Consider the following 22,831-nt stretch of genomic DNA (forward strand, 5'->3'; position numbering starts at 1 on the left):
GGTTTTAGCAACCATAATTTATACAGGGCAATTGCCCTGTATTAATTCTGGCCCTGTATAAAAGTTAAACTTGTCCGCCATTAAAAACCTAATTTGAGAAGGTATCAGCAAACTTGGTATATTAATATAGATCTATTTAGAAAAGAACAGTTGGGGTGAATAAATGCATCAAGAGATCTGGAGTGTTACAGTCTTCACTAGGAAATATGTCATACTGAGCTGTATTTAAAGGTTTGTACAGATAACTCCTGTTATTTTAAGTCATCAGTTAATAAAGGGATCATAAAATGGTTATTTTCATATTAATCCTGTAGTATGTCCTCGTACAGTCGTATTGGATTTCGACCACTTGTATTGGCCCTCGGCTTCAAGCGTGATGCGACAACATCAAATTGTACACTGTACTTTGGGGACCAATATGGATAACTTCAATTGCCTTTGATACATGCAGAAATTTCGGACCGACAAAGCATTTTTGTCAAATGCAGATAATGTTGATAACAACTTTTATTATCTTCCACCACTGTCCTTTTGTATTGTGTATGTGTGTGTTTTTTTGTTGTTTTTCTATTCCTTGTATTTCAACTAACGTTTACTCAGATGGTGTCTGTGATATGTTGATATTGGATATAATTTTGTTCCATCAATTTTCATTCCTTTATTGTAGATATTCGGGGATCATTGTATACTTTTTCCATGTTGAAAAAGAAAATTTGCAATGAAAATAAAAACTCCAGCTTTATCGTATTCTGGTAAAAAAATAGAATGACCACTTTACTAGAAGAGAAGGGCTTTGGTTTTTCTATTTTTCGTACAAAAATATTATAGTGCTGTAGTGCTTTATTTGCAGAAAAAAAAACATGCAGAGGGTCAGGCTAGATCGAGACTGGTTTCTAATATCACAAGGTTCGGGTGAAGGTGAAACCATACTCCTCAGGGGCCAAAAACTTCAAGCCAGTGATCTGAAGAGGCATTCCATGGGCTTTTTCTTGGATATCAGATCAGATATCTTTTACAAATATATGTAAACCTGATCGTCGAATTTTCAGTTGATAATAAAAAAAATTCTTATCTTGAATTCTCAAGCTACTATTTTGTATTTTCAACTTTTTGTTTTCCGTAGAAAAGAGACCTTAAATTTCTTTAAATAATTTTCAGATTGAAAAATCTATTAAGACACTATTTTTATACTGATCAAGGGGAGGAGGGGGCTAGGCACTATTTTTATACTGATCGAGGGGAAGAGGGGGCTGGGATTATTTGGGAAAAAAAATAAAATTACTTCAAATTTGAGCAAAATTTGTTTCTTTTTTTTATGAGCAATGGACCGAAGAAACGATATGATCCAATATTTCCCCCCATTACTTAACAATTTAGATTTTAAATAAAAGATTTTTTTTCGCTTCCCCCGAAAAAAAACCAATTCTAACTCAACATAAAATTCCGGCCCCCACTCGAGAGAAGAAAATGGTCTGTGCCTTACTCAACTAAAAGTACCCAATCACACGTTCAGTCTGCAGACCATCTATTCCAGTACAAAAATTCTGACTATTTTAAAATTATCAAACCATGTTCTATCACTTTAAATGATATATTTGACTACAACGATGACGAACCACATTGTACCATATCAAAATGTGGTATAAAAAATTGCAAAACATGCAACATTCTTATAATCAACCCTTACTTCTCCAGTTCCCTTACAAACAAAACCTTTCATACAAGAAGTCACGATGACTTCAGTTGCAAATCAACAAACTTAATATATGGATTAGAATGCAACTTATGTAGTTTAATATGTGTCGGAGAAACGCAAGAACGATTAAATTCAAGAATGTGCGGTCATCGTTCGGGAATTAACACCACCAAATTCCCGACAATTTATAAACACTTTAATCAACAAGATCATTCAATCCTCTCCATGAAAGTTCGTATTTTAGAAAAAAATTACCATCCTACGAACAGTCCCGTTCTAAGTAAAAACTATCGTAGGGAAAGAGAGGAGTACTGGATACGCAGACTAGGTACTGCAATACCTTACGGATACAATGACAACATCAAAAGTATAGGAAACCTTTCAAGCCATTATAACAATAACATAAATGGGATGAATTTATTTGACAAAAATCCAAGACGGGAAAGGAGTCGTGGCCATCGCCACTATACGTCACCTAAGTTACATGATGTCTCCATAGATAGTCTCCTTCCTTTCATACAAAAACCTCTTGGACTTCATCACATTAGAACCAAACTTTATTCTATACCTCTCACTCTACTACACTCCCTTTACAAAACAAGTCTTGACACTTCTGTTTCTGACCCCACCTCATCATTTTACAGACTTGTTGCCATCATTTTGGATATTGGTTTCCACAGACTCTTTAAACCAGTTTGTGTGAAAAGTCAAGATGAAGAAAAACGATCATTTCTTCCACTACCGTTTGTCAACAAAGGTATAGATGCAATTAATTTGGCTAACATCCTCCATCACAAAAACGTTACCAACAAAATTCCCCCATATTTCAAAGACAAATCCATACCAATTATTTCATATTCCTATACTTCACCCATCGCATCCAAAATTTTCAATTATAAAAGGCTATTGCAGAACCTCGAGATTGAGGACTTCAAGGCTAAACCACCTGACTGTTCTTGCAAAACCTCTCCATTCAAATATGGTCCTTCTGGTCACGTCGTTACGGGAGATTTAACCATTATCGAAAATGAATCTCTGCGTAATATCCTTTCTAAAGGTCCCAAGTACCGTGAACCACGCTCCATAAATTGGAATTATAACTTTAAAGTTCTTATGGATGCCGTCGATCACTATGCAAGAAAATGGATAAAACGAGAACAAGAAGACATTGATTCTCTGTCAGAGTGGTTGAAGGCCGTGAGGTCTTTAATTTTGGAACGAATGAAAGTTTTAAGTAGGTCAATGAGTGTCAAGGCTAAATCAGTTTTCAAAGACCCCGATGTAGCAAAAACATTGTCTACTATACATGACAAATATGTTGTCGTACCAGCAGACAAAGTCCAAAACAACATTGTTTTTGTCTGCAAAACGTTTTATATCCAATGTTTATTATCAGAGGTAGACGTAGAAAATAATAGCAGTGATAAGACCTGCACTGCTACCACTCTCTCCAAAGAACAGATTGTGGAAAACCATAAATCTGTGCTATCCTCTTTTGGTCTCTCCACCAAGGACGATGATTGTGATTTACCGTCTATGTACTGGATTCCTAAACTTCACAAGAATCCATACAAACAACGTTTCACAGCTGGATCTGCAAAATGTACCACCAAACCTCTTTCAAAACTTTTAATTCTATACTCACAACTGTCAAAGAGGGTCTACAGTCCTACCACAACACTTGTTACTCCCGTAGTGGTATTAATTCAATGTGGATCCTGAAAAATTCAAAAGATCTTTTGGAGACAATCAGTTCAAGACTATTATCTGAATATAATAGCATTAAAACCTATGAATTTTCAACACTGTATACTTCTATTCCCCATACTCAGTTAAAATCCCGACTTATACATCGTTGTTTTTCCAAAAAAGATGGTACACCTAGATACAAATATATAGTTCTTGGTCGAGTTTCCTCATACTTTGTAAGAAATAATTCCAAATCATCTTCCAAATATACAGAGGAAGATGTTTACAAAATGGTGGAATTTTTAATCGACAACATATTTGTCCAGTGTGGTGGACATGTTTTTCAACAAACGGTCGGCATTCCAATGGGAACAAATTGTGCTCCTTTACTTGCTGACCTATTCCTTCACTCTTATGAGGCTGACTTTATAGCTGATCTGATCAGAAAGAAAGAATATTGTTTGGCTAGATCCTTCAATCTCAGTTTCCACTATATAGATGACGTGTTATCTTTAAACAATCCTAATTTCGGGGATTTGATACATCACATCTACCCAAAAGAACTTGAGATAAAAGATACTACAGACACTGTGAAGTCAGCCTCATATCTTGATTTACCCTTAGAAATCGATGGTAAAGGAAAACTATTGACCAAACTTTACGACAAACGTGATGACTTTTCATTCAGAATTGTCAACTTTCCTTTCATCTCTGGCAACATCCCTTCGGCTCCTGCGTATGGAGTGTTCATATCACTACTCATACGTTATGCCAGAGCTTGCCGAAACTACGCAGACTTTTTGTGTCGCGCTAGAACTCTAACAAATAGGCTTCTGGTTATGTTGCTACAAGATTGAAGTCATCACTACAGAAGTGTTATGGTCGTCATCATGAACTCGTGGATCGTTATGGTGTATCCATCAGCACCATGGAAACTGATTTATTCAACGGGTCATGGTTTTCCTTTCCTCGTTTGTCTACCCCGGACTTGACTTTTTATGAGCAACTCGACGCTTACCCTACCGGTGCACCTGGTCCATGCTCCCAGTTTTTAGTGGAGTCCGAGTTGCTCATTTATTTTTGTTACTTTATATGTATGATTTTAGTTACTTTATGTTCTTTGTTGTGTATGTCTGTTTTCCATGTCTGGTCTTTGTCCCTGGATTACATTCTTTTGATTACCGCTATAACCTTGGTTCCCTTGATCACTCTTAAGACACACTGACAAACGCGAAATCGAAACCGACAGGTCTACTTCATATTTGCACACTTAGAATTACACACTTAGATACTTAAGCCTTTTACATCTTATTTAATGGTATGGGATTATTTATGATTTTTATGAATTTTATGTATTTGGTTTGTGGTTATTTGAGAATTCTTAAATAAGGGTAGCAACAGAATTACCGAACACTAAACCGATCCATAATCAAGTCAAGTCCAAAACAAATCTGGCAAAAGAGATATTACACTACTTGCGCAGCTGGTACTTCAATGGTCCTGACTTGGCACAGTCATTTCAAATAAAATGGTGGGTTAAATTTATGTTTTACTGCGCACTATACCTCCCTCTTCCATTGCGGCGTGAATATATGGGTGGTGATTAAATGGCATTAAATTGCATGCTATTGCTTCATTATCGGTAAATCAGCGGTTACATTAGTACAAAGAACAATTTACGAAAAACAATCATTACTCATTATTTCAGAAAAAACTTAGTATTTTTCAACCATGTACTGACATCTTAAAAGAATTTGGTAAGAGACCTTTTGAGACACTTTTCCTCATACTGCTACGCAGATAATTATGGCGTTCAAAGAAATCAGAATAGTTAGTAGTTGCTCTAACGTAGGAAATCAATTGTGAAATATAAACACCAAATGCAGGAGATGAAGGTTTGTTACTGCACCGGTAAGGAAAATTCATAATATTAAAACTAAAAGTCATCTCTTTTACCACAAGGCCGTAGCCAGGGAACCGAAAACCTGGCTACGGCCCTGTATCATACATCTTAGTGCTGAGATGACCGATGTTGTCAAATTCGAGATGTAGGCCCAAGAAAGATGCAGAACAAGCCGTTTCTGTCGTCTCCATTTTCTCGAGATCTGGTGTACAATACATCATCAATATATCTGTATGTAATATTAAAGGATTTATCATCTTTTGTATTTTTATTCTTTACGAGATTTCGAAGAAATTCAGTCTCGTATGAATATAAAAACAAATCGGCTAGGAGAGGAGCACATTTAGTGCCTATTTGAATGCCAACTTTTTGTTGAAAAATAGCTCCTCCAAATGTCACAAATTTTATCAATGAGGAAATCAATCATGTCGCAAACCTGCTTTTCTGTGTAGTACACTTTACCCGTCTTTGATGTTTTAGATCTAGACAATTGTGTTGATTTGTAACCAAGAACAGCATGATTTTTCGAATCTGCAAAATATATACGATCAAGTGCTTTCAAACAGATTTCTATTTTTCATGTGGCAACGTACTGTAAAGAGCTGAGAAGTCAAAAGTTTGGAGAGAACAAATTTCCGAAAAGCTGCGGAATTTTATGTTTTGAAGAACTAGTAAATCTTTAGAATTTTGAAGTATCCACATTTGAATAATGCCACTACGAGAGTAAGACTTATTAGTGGTATTGCAACTAGCTTGCTGTCCACTCTTCACCGCGGACAATATTTTGTAAGGTGAATTGACATCTCCTTTGTGGATGAAGATCAAGCTAAATACTAGTACCTTTCTTTGTGTGGATTCTTATGAAATTTGGGAATCCAAGACAAGTAAGGCAAGTCCTCGCATATTTTTTTTTCGACGTTGAGAGAAGACATGAAGAACTTTTGGTTGTTTAGATTTCATATTTGTCAAATGGAGTATGTTTGTATGTGGCATTACCAAGATTCAAGATTTCAAGATTTATTTATTCACTCTGACAGTATGAACTGTTACAAGAGGCAAATACATATAACAAATATTACAATGGCGAACTAGGTAAAAAATGTACCATATAATGCAATACAAAGATTTACAAATCGAACACACACCTAGTTCATAATGTTTATAATATAATGATACAAACAAGAACCAAGTTGGTAATAATAATTAAAAGTATTTCGTAAGTTTTTAACATATACTGATAAATTACGTAATACTTTGACATTACAAAATTGTATCAATCCTTGAAGTTTGGGTAAAGATGGATAGGTAAAATAGTATTTTGGAATATATAATTCTCTTAGCCTCACAATATCTGCATTACAACAAATAAACATATAATGAAATTCATCACCCACTAAACCCATCTGACACAAATTACAAACACGGTTTTCTCTTACAATACCCATCCATCTCCCAACTTCGATCGGAAATTTTATGTTCGAGCACCTAAGTTTTGTTATGTATAACCTGTGACCTCTATCTAATTTAAGTAAATATTTTTCACAACAAAAATCTTTTTTGAAGAGTGAATATAACTGACCTCTAGACGAGTTCTTTTTCACTATGCCATCTTTGTACAAACTGATCTTGTAATATTTGCTTTACAACTGTTTTTATTTCCAGTTTACTCAAAACTGACTGACTCTCCCATACATACAAAACTGACTGACTCTCCCATACATACAAAACTGACTGACTATCCCATACATACAAAACTGACTGACTCTCCCATACATACGATAAGCCTATGTCATTTAGTACAGATTGTATAAAAACTATCCATTGTGAATGAAATATATCAGAACAATGCATATTGTACATTAATTTATACATAATACCAGACAGTTTGGATTCATTTAACAGATTTTTTATCCAAAAATTTAACATCAGTTTTACATCAGTTTCTAATGGATACTTTCCAGTTTCGACGTACACCATGAAGTTTGGTGTACTTGATCTTACAGAGAGCACTTGTTTCAAAAATTTTAAATGTACCCGTTCCAAAACTTGCAAATTTTCGAATCCGCAGATTTCGCACCCATATAATAATATCGGTTCTACTAATGTATCAAATAAATGTAACTGTAAATCCACTGGGAAAATTTCTTATTTTTCTTTGTAATGCAAACATTGCTTTCTGTCCTTGCTCTGCAAGTTTCTTTTTGGCTACAGTAAATTTACCATTATAGTTAAAAAGTAAACCTAGATATGAATACATATCAATTATTTCATTTATTAGAGTAATATAATCTAAATATATCATTACCCTTGTATTTTCTCTTAGAAAACACCATAACTTTTGTTTTATCAACATTGACAGACAACTTCCATATGTTACAATATTCTTCAAAAACTTTCAAACAATTTTGCATATTTTCAACAGATTCTGCTATAATTATTGTATCATCTGCATATAAAAGAATGAATATAAGTAAGAAACGATTAATTTGTTCTTAAAGTTCTTTGGATAATGTTTGGAGACCTGAAATATACCTGGGGTATTACTATCAATGCCCAATTCCTAAATAAGGCAATGGAGGTAATGGGCTTTATAAGCAAATACAATGTTGTTTGAAGCTTTCTACGCAGGGACGATAACATATTTTTCATGTAGGCATTCAAACGACTCGTGACCGTTGAATACGGACTTCGGTCTTTTATTGACACATTTCTTGAGAAAATGTACAATGTCCACAAATGTATGATCACACTTCTCTCCTATGGAAAAGCAATAGTACCATGCAAAATATATAGTGATCACCTACTCTTCTGATTCACGCTCACCTTTTTTTTTTTTGGTACCATCTTTGAATTCCAGGTCTATGGTCCATTGATTTTTGTTTCTAATTTATAATTCTAGTGTGTGCTTCAGTTGTTTTGTACACGGGTTTCACTGTTTATTCTGTTTGTTTGACCCCGCCCTCTTCATTTTTTCCCATTTTGGTAGTTTTTGATTTTACCCTGATTCAGACAGCAGCTCTGCATGGTCAAATCGTTTTGATGCTTTTTTTTACGGAAACTAACGCCGTGTTATTCCCGCCACATTATACAGCTAAACTAACGTCACGTTGTCATATTAACGACAATCAATATAACACCACATGAGCATACATCGAAGTTTATACATACAAAGGATGAAAACCGAAAAAGAAGACGGTGAGTTTTTTTCTTTTTTTGTGTCATAGAACTATAGAATACATAAAGTTGACTTCTTAACTGGCAGGCGCGGATGCAACACAAATTCTACATCACAAAATATTTTCTAGCGTCGCGCGGTCTTGAACTCTCACCTTAAATCCTAGATCAACACCGACTGCAAGTATGAATTATCATCATAAAGTATGAAAGTCGTAATTGTAATATTGACTTAGTTCCTTTAGTGTTTCTCATTCGACGGATAAAATCCATAGTGTTTCCAGCAACCAAAATTCCCTAGATATAATGACCAGAAAATTGGATTCGTACGAATAAATCTTTTACGAGTCTATGTGTAAAGCCATTCTTCACGAATTATGAAGTTTCTTGATAAGGAATCATATTTAAAAAGATCGGGGCAGGGGGGATAATTAACGTATGGCAATAGTGAATGAAAACTAAATTGTTAGCAATATGATAATTAATTGAATCGGCTAGTGAATGTATTCCCTAGAGTTTCATATCCGCGGTGCAAGATTACTTACTAGTACTTAAGTTCTGCGAGTCCGCATTAGAAAATGTAGACAAAACATGCTTCTATGACACTCGGTTCTCGTCTAAAGTATGAGAATAAAAATGTGATGCAGAATTCACACTCTCACTGCCAACAATTTTCAAAATTCTTGAATGACATTAGGTTTGTGGTGTCGGCTATTTGACTAAATATGTACAACGCCGTTCGCCAAAATATTTTGACATCGAATAATAGAAAACATGAATGTTTTATTAAGGGTTAAACATTCAAAATGTTTATTCCGCAATCAAAATTTGTATTGCGAATTAAGATTTCAGACATGCACTAGACTAAAGTTTGTGAGTGTGAAAAAAATGTGCATAATTTTGATAGTGTAATTCCGATTTTTGAGCGCGTTGTTTGCTTTGTTTGGTGCGTCCTACTATATAGCAAATTCTGATGCATATTCTAGATTGGAAATAAAATTTTGATTGCGTATAAAAAATGAGTATGTTATTAGAAATTTTGAGTGTGTAATTAGACAGTACAGGCATTTGTTTCTCTCCATGGCCAGGTCGTGTGCGTTGCTAGTTATAATGTCACACGACCTGGCCATGGATAGAAACAAATGCGTGTGATTTTGAAAGCGGAATAACAATTTTGGGTGATCATTTTTTTTATTTCCATACTTTTGACTAAGATTGCGTGGCATAGCTTTCTATGTATACATTACATTCTATTAATTATTACAAAAAATTCGTCTCGATATATCATTTTAGGGACCGGTCATTATTTATCTCCAGGGGTGGGCCGGCAAATTGAAAAATGATCCCGAAAAAAAAACTGACCCCCCCCCTTTTCCAAACACAGAAAAATTCTCAACCCCCCTCTCTCAAGTACCAAAAAAAGTCAACCCCCTGCATTTTTTTACATGAAATTTCAATTTTTGTATTGATTTATTCAAAACAGAATAGGAAACATATAGTACAATCACAAGTTATTTATGGAATGTTTCCAATATTTGATATGTTTGATATAGTATTATTAAAGTTTATTCAAATTTTTACAATTATCTGTAAAGGAGTTGTAAACTGTTGTGTTACCATTTTGTGAGCTTTTCATAATTATTTTTTTTCACACAAAAACACTATTTATTCATTTTAAAAGAAATAATTTTTTTGTGTTTTTCTATGTGCACATACACTTCATGCAATTAAAAAAGAGGAGGTATGGTATAATGCAACAAATGCAAACCACCATTACAACCAACGGTAAATTTAATACCTTCAGCGGTCACAAGAAGACCTTCATCACGAGGATGAACTCATCTAGTAGTGAGCTCTGAAAGGCCCCAAGTAAAAATTTAAGCAATGTCATTTTCCATGCATAGATAAAAAATGAAACAGACAGTTAGAGACAATGACTGAACCAAACATAAAAAGCTTTATTACACAGGACATTATGTATAAAATTCTAGATATTGCACAAGTACGTGTGTAAATGATTTTTCTTTAAAAAAAATCATGACCCCCTCCCCTCATCAATTAGTAAAAAAATACATAACCCCCCTTCAAGTACTGCTATTGTTTCTTTGACCCCCCCTACTTTTTTGCCGGCCCACCCCTGGAGATAAATAATGACCGGTTCCTTACATGTATATTCATAATAGCGTAAACATTTATGTTGTCGGCTGTTTTATAACTTGACCGGATGCAACGGAATGAAAATACTCTTAGGCAGAGTTCATTTTCTTCTGAAGTGGGAGGGTGGCGCTGGATATTTTTTTCGCGCAAGCAGCACCAGCCGAAAAAAAATGTATTTGAAAATCTACATTGTTAAGTAATGGGGGAATATTGAACCATGATATTTTTTTATTGTCCATGGCTGAGCAAGGAGTTAAATTCAGCTATATATATCCTTGGGCTGAGTAAACAATTTTTTTTTGCTAAAATTGGGAATATTTTTTTTTCACAATAATCCCTGTCTCTCCCCCGTATGAAAATGTGTATTCCCTTCCAATTTTGTTAATAATGTGAACCCATTATTGACAGTTTAAATGTTGCAGAATATGAATACAAGTTATGAATGGACTCCCTTTTTACACATTTACAAGAACTTGAATGAAAATTTAAAGTTAACGTATTGAAATACATGTATTTTTCTTTCACATTCATGTTAGGCAAAACCATCAAACATGGTTCAAGTTTGAAGAGATGGCTAAGCTTGAAAGGAAGTGGAAAGAAGAAAGTGGTCCAAGATGTACTCGGTATGATTATTACAAGATATATTCAGTGTGTTAACTACAAAAAGAATTGTTAATCTAGTTATAGCTCAGATTTATTGGACAAATTTTTACTGTTTGTAAATTGTATACGGTAACTAAATCTCCAAAGTGTGATTGCCTGGGAGAGATTTCAATATTATGTGTTTTACATGACGGTGTTTGTTTTTTTCCAATTATGTAAGTAACGTCTGTTCGTTCATTCATGTATCAGAAAAACAAGATGTACTGGAGAATAAGATAGAATCCCTGGCAGCTGAAAGAGAGGGTGTTGTCGAACATTTCACTACAACTAATAGAATTATCCAGGACTTATCTGTCAAAATTTCTGACTTAGCTTCGGCACATGATTACAGGAAAGGTATATGGTAGATCGGTTATAGTTCTACGATATATTCTATAATGTTCATACTAGATTTAATCATTTACTGCCTTTCTTTGTCGTTAATTTAATTATAAGATATTTTAAAAGGTCCATGAATCATTAAAAAGTCTAAACAAATCTTAGAAAGTATGTCACTGTAAAATTGATTATACTTGTAATCAGTTAACAAAATAGTTCACCTTCCACCCCACGTGTTTCATTATATATGTATATATATGTAGACTTCGAGAATGAAACAAAACAGCAGCTTCTACAAGTAAGACAAGAATATATAGTCCAAACAAAAGAACTGAAACACACAACCAAAGAGAAACATAGATTTGAAGTTGAAGCTTTTAAACTTCAGGGTCAAGTTAAACAGTTGGAAACGGAATTACAACAAATGATTAAACAAAGGGATAATACTGAAGGTATATTTGCAGATTAGTGTATTTCTTCAACAAAATTCATCTGAACCTTTCTTATGGTTGCCATGTTTTTTGTTTTGTTTGTTTGTTTGTTTGTTTTTTTTTCTTTGGGGGGGGGGTTGGACATCAAGTACGCCACAATTCGTGAAATGATGATTAGTCTGGAATGCAGATACTGACATTTTGTGGAATAGACAGTGTTGTTGTCACAAAATGACTGATGGTAATATAAGGAGCTATCGGAGTTAACACAATCTGCGTATCTAAGGCTAATATTGAGAAATACTATATCATCTTATGATAGTACTATGTCATGGTCTGATTGTATTTTCGTCATATATCACATACATATAAAATATAACCTTTTTCATATGCATTATAAGTTTGTTTAAGCCCTATATTGTTTACCCTATATTAGAGCTAAAGACCTATATCGCATACCCTATATCACACCTCTAGACCTATATTGCCTACCTTATATTGCACCCCTTCACAGACTATACTTGAATTTTGGTTAAAATATATGATATAATGAACATGACATATTAAAATCTGTATCACATGCTGTATGAACCCTCGACCTATATCAACCCACGGGCTATAGGAGTCTCGGGTTAATGCAGCATGTGATTTTGACGTGTAATATTCAGTATGTAATGGTATCGTATAATGTTTTGATTATCCTATGATATACAATGATTTTAATAGAACACACGAAGAACATTTTTCAAATGTCAAATCACAAAAGCAAAATGTTGAATATATATGCTTTGTATGCTTACGATTCTACTTTATATTGCCATGACAAGGATATAAATTACAATTTATAATGTAAGCGTTGTAAAGTCATGGTGTGAAAACAATAGTATGAAGATAAACAATGAAAAAAAACTAAGTGTCTAATTTTTTATTCTAGGCAGAAACATAATTTTTAGATATAGAATAAAAATCCATAATGTTGTTATTGAAATTGTCCATTCCCAAAAATTGCTTCGTGTAGAAATCGATGAAAACGTAGACTGGGATGAGCATGCAAACAATTTGTAAAATTATTTCCTCAAAAATATCACCTTTTTAAAAACAAATTAAAGGTGTATTTTCCAACACTTGTGAGCAGACTGTTATTTTACAACTCTCATGTTTTACCTTATATAGACTATTATAGTACAGTTTGGGGATATGTTTCAAAACAAGACTCTGACAGAATCAGGGAGCAACTATTTGAGTATGATAGCATATTGTCAGTTCAATACATTGAGGACCATTCAGCTAAAAAAAGGCAGGAAACAATTCTGGATATGTTTTTTTGTAAACACTTTAATTTGTCATATTTATATATATCATGCAAAAAAAATGTAGGACAGTCTTGAATCAAAAATAAAAAGTCAGGATAGTCTTTAAAAAAAAATGTATCCAATCAAATGTTTGTTCCCTTATAAAGCTGCAAAAAAATCGCTAGAGTTATATTAGATTGTGATTATTCCGTTTCATCTTCTTCCATATTTTCTTCACTTTTAAAAATGGTTATCATTTCTAGATCGAGTAAATTTCCAAAAATCAATATTAATGGAAAAAATTGTTAAGTGTCCGACTATTTACTATTGCAAGATCAATGTCAACCTTAAAGTCTATATATAGTCTTCACAAAGCAATGGCATATTTCTACCTAGAACTAATACAAATCTTTCCAGTTCTTGGCTGTTAAAATTTGGAATGAACTACCAACAGCCATAAAATATTCTAAATCTGTTGATCAATTTAAGAAATATTGTTTTCAACACTATTGTATATATTATTGTACTTATGTTGTTTAAATTTTATTTGTGTTTTAGGGGGCAATGAAAATTAGAGTTGTTCAAATGGGTTGATTGATTATTGGGGTTTAACGCCCGAGCAGCAATATTTCAGCACACACATGTATATTCAGGCAATGAACATGAAATGGATGATAAAGTGAACGTGAAATGATGATGAAATGAAAAAAGGGATGGGACACAAGGATAAAAGGGTCGACCAATTGGGGTTGCCTCTAGAAAAAGGAAGGTATGGGCAGGGTGGAGCCATTAAGCCTCCAGTGGCGGAGCGCAAAGGTTCCTACTCTTGTCGAATACCACAGCAGGGTTCTTTAATGTGCGAGGAACGTGACATTTTCCCAACACGGTGCACCACTATGGTTTGCGCTCTGGTTGTCCGTATTTTTGCCTGACAACCCCAGGGTAACACGCCAGGGTATCCCATTCAATCACCTGGAGCACACAACCCAGTTGCTCTGAGGGCAGAGCGCCCTAGCTGCCTTTTACGACAGACTTAGCGCTGCTGCAAGCCTATTCTTTTGACACCCGGACCTACACGGGGCTGTTCTAATTGGGTAAACCTCTTCAAATAAAGAATTCACTCACGTACTATTGTCATGCAAGGGTGCTATGTCATGTTCTGACTGTATTGTCATTTGAGTGTACTATGTCATGTTCTGAAATTGTATTGTCGTCATATGATGGGATTTTATTATGTTATCGTGTTGTGATAATACTTTATAATGCAGCGATTGTACTGTGAATATATGATGATATTTGCTTTAATATTTTTCTCTGTACATGCATGCACAGTGTGTTGCTATTACGTGTATCGTGGCACTTTATTTGAATGTTGAAGATTCATTAATGTATGAAAGAAATAACAAGGACGAATTGAAAGAAAAATGGATGGATATGAAATTATTGACACAAAGACAAGCAGACACAATTAGAGAGTTAAAAGTAGACAACGAGCTTTTAAAAGAAAAGATATCTCTTTTGAAATGTAAGTCAATTGATGAATTTGATCTGCACGTGAAAGATAATTTCGTGTTGCTCGTGGCTGTCACTCACTACTAACTTGCTAAGCACCTAAGGAATTTCGGTCTATGAAGGTATTATCGTTATCACGTGGTGCAATTTTGTTATTTCAAATAGATCGAAACAATATATGAGTCATTACTTTTCAAAATTTAACTAGTAAAACATCAACAAATGTTGATGACTTCAAGTCAAATAACAAAAAATTTGTCTATCAGATGATGATCACAATAGTTTATACATTGCAGAAAGCGTGTTCGGAAAATTAGAGCTGACATTCGTGTGCATAATTATAATAACTTGCTTGATTGACTTGTTTGAGAATTACTGAATAGATTGCTTATCAGTCACACAACATGTTTATCTTAAACCTATTTATAAAAACGATTAATGGTTAATGAATTGTTGAGTGAAGAACTACGACTCGAGAGTACACTAAATTTCTAGAATGATATTCTTATTTTTACTCGCTGTACTGTGTATAGAAGTTCTTAGATATTTTAGTAAAAAAACAAGTATTGAAAGTTCGTACTTTATTTTATCGTCTTCAGATGAAATGGAAGAAGGAGAACAAACACGTAACATGATGAGGAAAGAGCGACAACAACTTGTTGTAAGTAACACTAACAGTGTGAAGTATATAATATTACACCATGGGCGTTTTCCTTGTGCGCCAAAATGGAGGCCTTTTGCGCCAGTACTCCTTCTGCGCCAGCTAACATTTTTACTTTCGTAGTTAAATTAACTGCGCCAATAAATTAATGATACTTTTGCACCAGAATATAGGTAAATTTATATATTTTATGTTGTTTTAGTGCTATATTAGATGCGTGGTGTGGTTATTGTTATGTTATTCACCATTAAAAAAGTCTCTCTATAATTGGTTTTTCATCTTATATTTTAAGTCAATCTAAATGACTGTATTACAAAGTTACAACCGTAAACTAGTGAATATGGCCGTTCTATGTCCTAATATTGTTAGCGACTTCTTGCACTGGTAATTTCAGTACTTAATAATTATTCGGATGTGATTTGCATAAATATGTGGTTATATACCACGTAATGCTGCAGATCCTCGCCGTGTTTACCGCCATATAGCGTCATAGTTCTAGCTTCATACCTCTTAAAAACTTTACACGTGTGTTCTACGTGTGTTTCTTGCTTGTACACTCCTTGAGACGTTTAGGTTTCCCGCACGCACGATACCTAAACGCACGCTAAACGCTCACCAAACACACGAAAATCGAACGCTTCTATCGTACGTTTAAACGATCGCTCATATCGTGCGTTTAAATGCACGATAAACGAACGCTCGCAGCGTGCGTTTAAATGCACGATAGACGAACGTTCACAGCGTGCGTTTAAACGCACGATAGACGAAGATGAAAATGATAATATTAACAAATAATGACGAAAGAAAATAGAATTAATGAAAATATATAAATTAACCAAAAAAATGTAAAAATAACAGTTTAATCAAGGAAATAATCAAAATACAAAAATAAACGAACGCTTCTATCGTGCGTTTAAACGGACGCTCCTAGCGTGCGTTTAAACAATCGCTTTTATCGTGCGTTTAAACGAACGCAAAACGATGTGTAAATGCACGATAAACGATGCACGAACGCTAAAACGGGAAACGTGAACATTTCAAGGAGTATACGAGAACGGGAAGTTGACATGAAATGAACGGTTAGCTTTGAACATTACCAAATTTCCGATTCAGGCATTGGGGCTCGTTACAATACTATATAGGTCATATACGTTGGCACGCCCTAATATTTATAAATATTCATTGCCATATGCTTAATCTGGATCCCTGGTCAATATCATAAGCGGTCCAAAGGTCGCTTCAACGTTCCCTTTTTAAAGAGTAATCAAGGGAACCAAGAATCTAGAGGAAATCAAAAGAAAGTAATCCGGGGACAAAGACCTGACATGGAGAATAGACAAACACAACAAAGAACATAAAGTAACTAAAATAATACATACAAAGAAACAAAAGTAAATGAGCAACTCGGAAAGGAAATTTATGACACGTTGAAGAAATCATTTTCATGGTGCTCACATAAGGTTTCTCCGTTATATCGAATTAAATCTTGTTTACTCCGAAATCTTTTTCAGGAATATTCTAAAAATAAAACAAAAACAATGGAGGACAAACTTAAGATATGCTGGTCTCAAATATGTAGCCTCAAGAATGAAAAAGATCAGTTGAAAGGTAAAATCCTACAGCTGGTCCCCAACCGTATCTATCAATTTTATTGAAGCCTTGCTTCACATCCACCAGACTTAATAGTGCAGCAGGAAGCTAAGTATTTATCGAACTTCAATGGGCCCAGAGGATATACGGCTATATCATATGTCAATGGAAAGATAAGTCAATGTAGTGTTTGAATGTCATTCATTTCTAACTGAAAAGTGGTAAAGTTTCTGCTATTTTGCATTAATTAGAGGAGGGGTCAAAGATCAATTGACACCAATATACTTTCATAAGTAATTTAAGTGAAATCGTTCACTGTAGGTATCGGAAAACAAGTAACATGTACATATCATATGTGTAGAATTTTAAAACTGTAAAAAAGAACTTTTTCCTACAAAGGTTGACCAATTAATCACAGAAAAAAAATGCCCCTGAAAATGGTTGCATTTTATATTAATGCATTTTTAATGATTTCAAAGAAACTTAAACGGACCGTAGAAACACCCAAGAATACCAAAGAACACATGAAATATACATTCAATCCTTGAAACTCATTAAAATATGTATTTACTTGGTGAAATTTAAGATAAGGAAGGCTTTCAGTTGTTTTTCTAATGTTGTTGTTTTTTGCCGTACTATTTATGTTGATTATTTCACAGACGAGACAAATAAACGCAGCACCGAAGATCAAGTAGAGATCTTTTGTTTGTTTGTTGGGGTTTACCGTCCGAGCAGCAATATTTCAGCTATATTCAGACGATTTCACATTTCGATAGAAAATATTAATTTCAATACTTATCATGACTATCCTATAATGTTTTGTAGTATTCTTGTGTATTTTGTTGGTGTTCTTGGGTATTCTGGGATATTCTTGGGTATTTCTATGAACCCAACTTAAACTGGTCGAAGTTAAAATATCAAATTTATTTGTATGTCTAGCCCTTTTTTATGATGTATACTGTACTGAGTAACTTTTTTCTTTTTATTGTATTTGGTTCAGATAAGTTAACAACCACGAATCCTGCTTTAAATAGACATGAAATCCTTAACAAGAACAGATTCGCAAAACAGATTTCAAATACTACAGATTCTGTCAAAAGGGGCGAGATGGAACAACTGAAAACAAAAATATTACAACTAGAGTTAAAACTGTATCGTCGGGAAAAGTTGGTGGAGATTCTCGTAGAAAAACTTAAACAAGTTGATCATTCCTTCAACCTAGCAACAGATCCAGGTCTTATTGCATATCTAGACGATAATTGGTCTGTATTGGCGATAGACTGCTATGGCAGGGAGTCCAGTAGTAGAGATTCTGGTAAAGTTCTAATTTTACAAAACTATGAATAGATGTAAATGACTTTTGCCAAATTTCAACTTAAACTCCAGTAAACAAAATCTATTCCAGTAGCCGGAAATCGGGGAACGAATTGTTCCTCTAAAATAAAATTGAAATAAGAAATGGACTATTAATTTTGTTAATTTGTCAAAAATGAACCATGCAATGATAAACTAGAACCCTCTGTCCAAATTCTCTCGATCCGCACCAGTCCTGTGAACATGTAATGATGTTTCGGAGGTACAAGAAAAACCATATTGAATCATAAAACAGTGTGTCACACCAACGCTTTCCGAAAAGTAAAGAAATCCACTAATGTCTACATTATTCCGTTCGTTTTTGAATAAGTGTGTAAGTCAATTATTTGTTGGTCTCTCACGGAGGTCGACGCAGAGTTATTTTCAGGCCTCGAAATTCGTACACGAATAATGTTATTTGAATTGTTACAAGCTTCTTGGTTGGTTTGTTCTCTTTCAGCAAATAAAAAGTTATTGTTAATAACCTGGCTTGGTACTTATTACGTCAAAAACGTCGATTGGTCCGCACTCCACATAAATAATCCCCCCCCCAAAAAAAAACAAACAACAAAACAAAAAAGAGAAAAAAAAAACTTTTGGATTACGAAGACATTGAAAACTAAGGAATGTTTTTAATTTTTGAACAGGCTGCGGCAGTTTACACCTAGAAAGGTGAAATGAGAAACATTCCTTTGTAAGATGGAACCATTGTTTTGTAAGCGGAAGCTAGTCTAATAATAGTGGGTTTTTTTTACGGTGTGAATACGGTTGTACCGGAAGTGTATATTAACACACACTTATTTTTGAAATAACATTGTCGTCTTCCTTTGAAAGTTCAAATTTTTCAACCAGTCTTTACAGTAATTTTAATACGATAAATAATTAGTAAAATATATAGCAATAAAAATAAATTTTGACTGAGTCCAGATTTCCTCTGTCCCAGCAATTCTCCTCTTTTTTATTTGGATATTGATATAACGGTAGGATTGCTGGGTCAGAGGGAATTCGGACTGATTCTCACTTCAGTTGAAAAAAATATAATGCCAAACTTATGACCAAGTGAATGTAACGTAATCGATTGATACTGTCGATGTCATGTCAATATCAAGTTGTGGATCTGGGAGAGCCCGGGTGTTACCCCACCACCTTTGTTGGAAAGTTTGATTTTTGTTATAATCCAATCCCCATTAACATCGTATTTAAGAAAAAATGATTTAATCAAAACCATTGTATTATCAATTTTATTGTTTTTTCCTAGTAGGTAGTTCTTCGTCGACAGATCATTTCAACCTAACTGAAGTCACACCTAACACCGCCATCCACACCATGCTTGTATGAATGCATTGTTCATGATTATTGGGAAGATTAATGATGATGTTTTATGATAGTTAGTGGAACTGCTGAATGTTTTTGGTATATTAATTCTTGAGCTGTAAATGTTCTTCTGCGACGTCTGACAGAATCGGTAGACGGTGATTTAATGGTTGTCCAAATGAAGCTAATGATGACCGAGTGAACGATATTTTGTCGTATGAACGATGAATAAATGATGATGTGGACTATGGTTTAAAAATGCCTTATGGTCGTGGGACTTGTGTATGTTTCATATTTCAGATTTTGTAAATGAAAGTTTTGTGTTAAGATCAAATTTAATAAGGCGTCTGTCCATAAATTTTTAAAAATGTCAGTAGCTCGAGTATGCAATATTTATACGATACTACACACACAACAGATATATAAACAAATCAAACGATACATTCTTTGTTTTAGAGAAATTTCATTATAAAGTATCCATTTGATGTCACCAGTATACTGGTAGTACAGTCAATTCAGAAAAAATGACCCTCACTTCAAATTACTAGAAATTGCACTAAGAACTGTGATACAGATTTTGATATGAAATATTTCCAGCGCGCCGAATCCCAAAGGAATTAGCTTATTAATTGCTAAGACACTATATAAAAATACTATGAATAATTCGAAAGCTACTTTTAAATTATGGTATTGAAAGAAATTGACAGTAGTGATATCACGACAAAACAGCTATTTTTACTCTAAGAGTTATGTTATTCATAAGCGATTATTCGACGGATTAAGGGTACATATTATACATTGAACTTATAAACCATAAACGTGACCATTGAACTCATAAACCATAAACGTGAAAGCGTCATTCGTGGTACCATTAGAAAACTGAAGAATTGTACTTAGTAATGATACCTACACATTATGGCGTAATGCATTGCGTTTAGTGAAGAAGTAGGAAGAATAAAAAAGACAGTAAAAAATCCAATATCTCATGGAAGCAAAGGAGCTTTAACACTGTTAAAACGCGCTTTAGATTGATTAAGCACTTTTAAAGGTGAGAAACTTTGTCCAAATACTCCCCCTTTCGAACCTTTTATAATCGTCTCTAGCTTTGGGCCTTAATCGTGCAGTAATCAGCGATGCCTCGGGACCAATACGACCGCCTCGACCAATATGACAGACCTCAAAACTATAACATGACCAATATGAAATTACATATTTATTAACATACGTTATAAAATATCTTATAGAATATATAAGACATTTTTTAAACTTTATGAGATATCTGATATATTTCATATTAAAAGGATTTTATAAGATATCTTATAAAGTATATAAGAAATCTCATAAACTTCATAAGATATCATATAAAATATATCAGATGTCTAATAAACATTTTCTTATAAGATATCTCATAAAGTAAATAAGATATCTAATAAAGTTTAAAAGATATCTCATAAAGATAACTAATAAGGTTTGTAACATAAAGAATATAAATATCTTAAACTTTATGATATATCTTGTGCAATTTTGTTTATAAAATATCTTATATAGTTTATAAGTTATCTTATAATAAAAAATAATGAGATATCTTACATAATTTATGGGCTATCTAAAATGCTTTATAAGATATCATAAACGTTAATAAAACATCTTATAAAGTTTATGAGATATCTTATAAACTTTATAAAATATAAGATATCTTGTTAGAAAAATTATATAAGGTATCATATCTTTTATCATATAACTCACATATATCAAGTCATTGGTCGAACAAACAAAGGCCTATGAATTGGCAGAATACAATTTAATCTAACTTTCACAAATTCTTTATCACATGATGCCATTTCGCACTTCTTATTTCGTATTTCGTACGGATGACTTTTGTGGGGTTGCTTGATGAAATACATAGACTATATACCATGAGGCTAGGTCAATCTCCTGTGCCCAACTAGCTCCCCTGAAACCGCTGAATAGAATTTTGTACATTTGTAGATGGCAACTATTTCATGCAGCTCAGGGCGAGAACGATTGACTCAAAGTAAGCACGCTACCCCGACATCATCGAGGCGTTTCTTATTATAGGGGAAGCATACGATATAATACAAGTCATAAGATGCATATCTGTCGGACATTATTATTCGTATGGCAATACTACCGTTATAGGTTGAACGTTCACGCTAGTCCTTACTACTAAAGGGGTTTTTAACGCCCTTGACTACCCTGTCGGGTCTCGCACGGACGGATACGCTAGCCCTTTAACGATTTCACTTATATATATGAATCTAATAATATACTGGGTGTAATTGTAACCCCCTTTAAATGAACATAAATAATAGGTTCGGGACCATTATTCACCATGCATTATTTTGTTATTTGAATAAAGAATAAAGGTTAGAAGCACCCAATGACCATTTATGTAATTTTCCAGCTACTATCTTTTTAGCAGACGCTCTTAATTGAGAATAAAAAAGATGCGAGGAAAATGCTATTTATCGCCAATTCGTATTAAGGAGTAATCAAGGGAACGAAGATTTTAGTGGAAATCAAAAGGATGTAATCCAGGGATAAGATCAGACATGGAAAACAGCCATACACAACAAAGAGCATAAAATAACCAAAATAATACGTACAAAGTAACAAATGTAAATGGACATCTCGGACTCCACTTAAACTGGGAGCATGGACCAGGCGCACGGTATGGTAAACGTCCTCTGCTTTTCTAGAAACATCCACCGCGCTGCTCTTAAGTAATCACGTCCGTGATAGACGATAAAGGAAAGGAAAACTATGACCCGCTGAACAAATCAGTTCTCATTGTGCAGATGGACACACCGTAACGATCCACGAGTTCACGATGACGACCATAAAATTTCTGTAGTGATGACTTAAATCCTGTACCAACATAATCCAGTTCAAGAAGCATAATTGTAAGAAGTATTGCGCGGTACAAAAAGTCTACGTAGTTACTGTAAGAAAATCATGAAAAAAAAACAGGAAAAATCAGGATGGCACAGGACAAGTTGTTATCAATCGTCTATAGCTACTAACGCTGTGAAAATATATCAATGAAATCCTCTTTTG

The 22,831-nt window shown here is 34.0% G+C and overlaps 1 protein-coding gene across 3 annotated transcripts; it reads left to right on the forward strand.

Moving 5' to 3' along the window:
• Positions 1 to 8,352: 8,352 nt before the first annotated feature.
• LOC148606846 (uncharacterized) lies at positions 8,353 to 20,194 on the forward strand. 3 transcript variants are annotated; one of them, XM_088546250.1, is made up of 9 exons: positions 8,354 to 8,483; positions 11,156 to 11,242; positions 11,472 to 11,618; positions 11,864 to 12,052; positions 14,702 to 14,848; positions 15,435 to 15,496; positions 17,008 to 17,104; positions 18,087 to 18,401; positions 19,698 to 20,194. In XM_088546250.1, exons 1-9 carry the CDS (start codon positions 8,429 to 8,431, stop codon positions 19,775 to 19,777), a joined length of 1,179 nt encoding a protein of 392 aa, XP_088402376.1. In that variant the 5' UTR covers positions 8,354 to 8,428; the 3' UTR covers positions 19,778 to 20,194. The 3 variants fall into 3 exon arrangements, with proteins under 3 accessions (XP_088402378.1, XP_088402376.1, XP_088402377.1); XM_088546251.1 differs by having other exon boundaries at positions 19,701 to 20,194; XM_088546252.1 differs by lacking the exon at positions 14,702 to 14,848 and having other exon boundaries at positions 8,353 to 8,483.
• The last annotated feature ends 2,637 nt before the right edge of the window (positions 20,195 to 22,831 follow it).

The sequence above is a fragment of the Perna viridis genome, chromosome 9 (assembly GCF_037379345.1).
Source record: "Perna viridis isolate PV_CMFRI_1.1 ecotype Kerala chromosome 9, ASM3737934v1, whole genome shotgun sequence".
Lineage (NCBI taxonomy): Eukaryota > Metazoa > Mollusca > Bivalvia > Mytilida > Mytilidae > Perna > Perna viridis.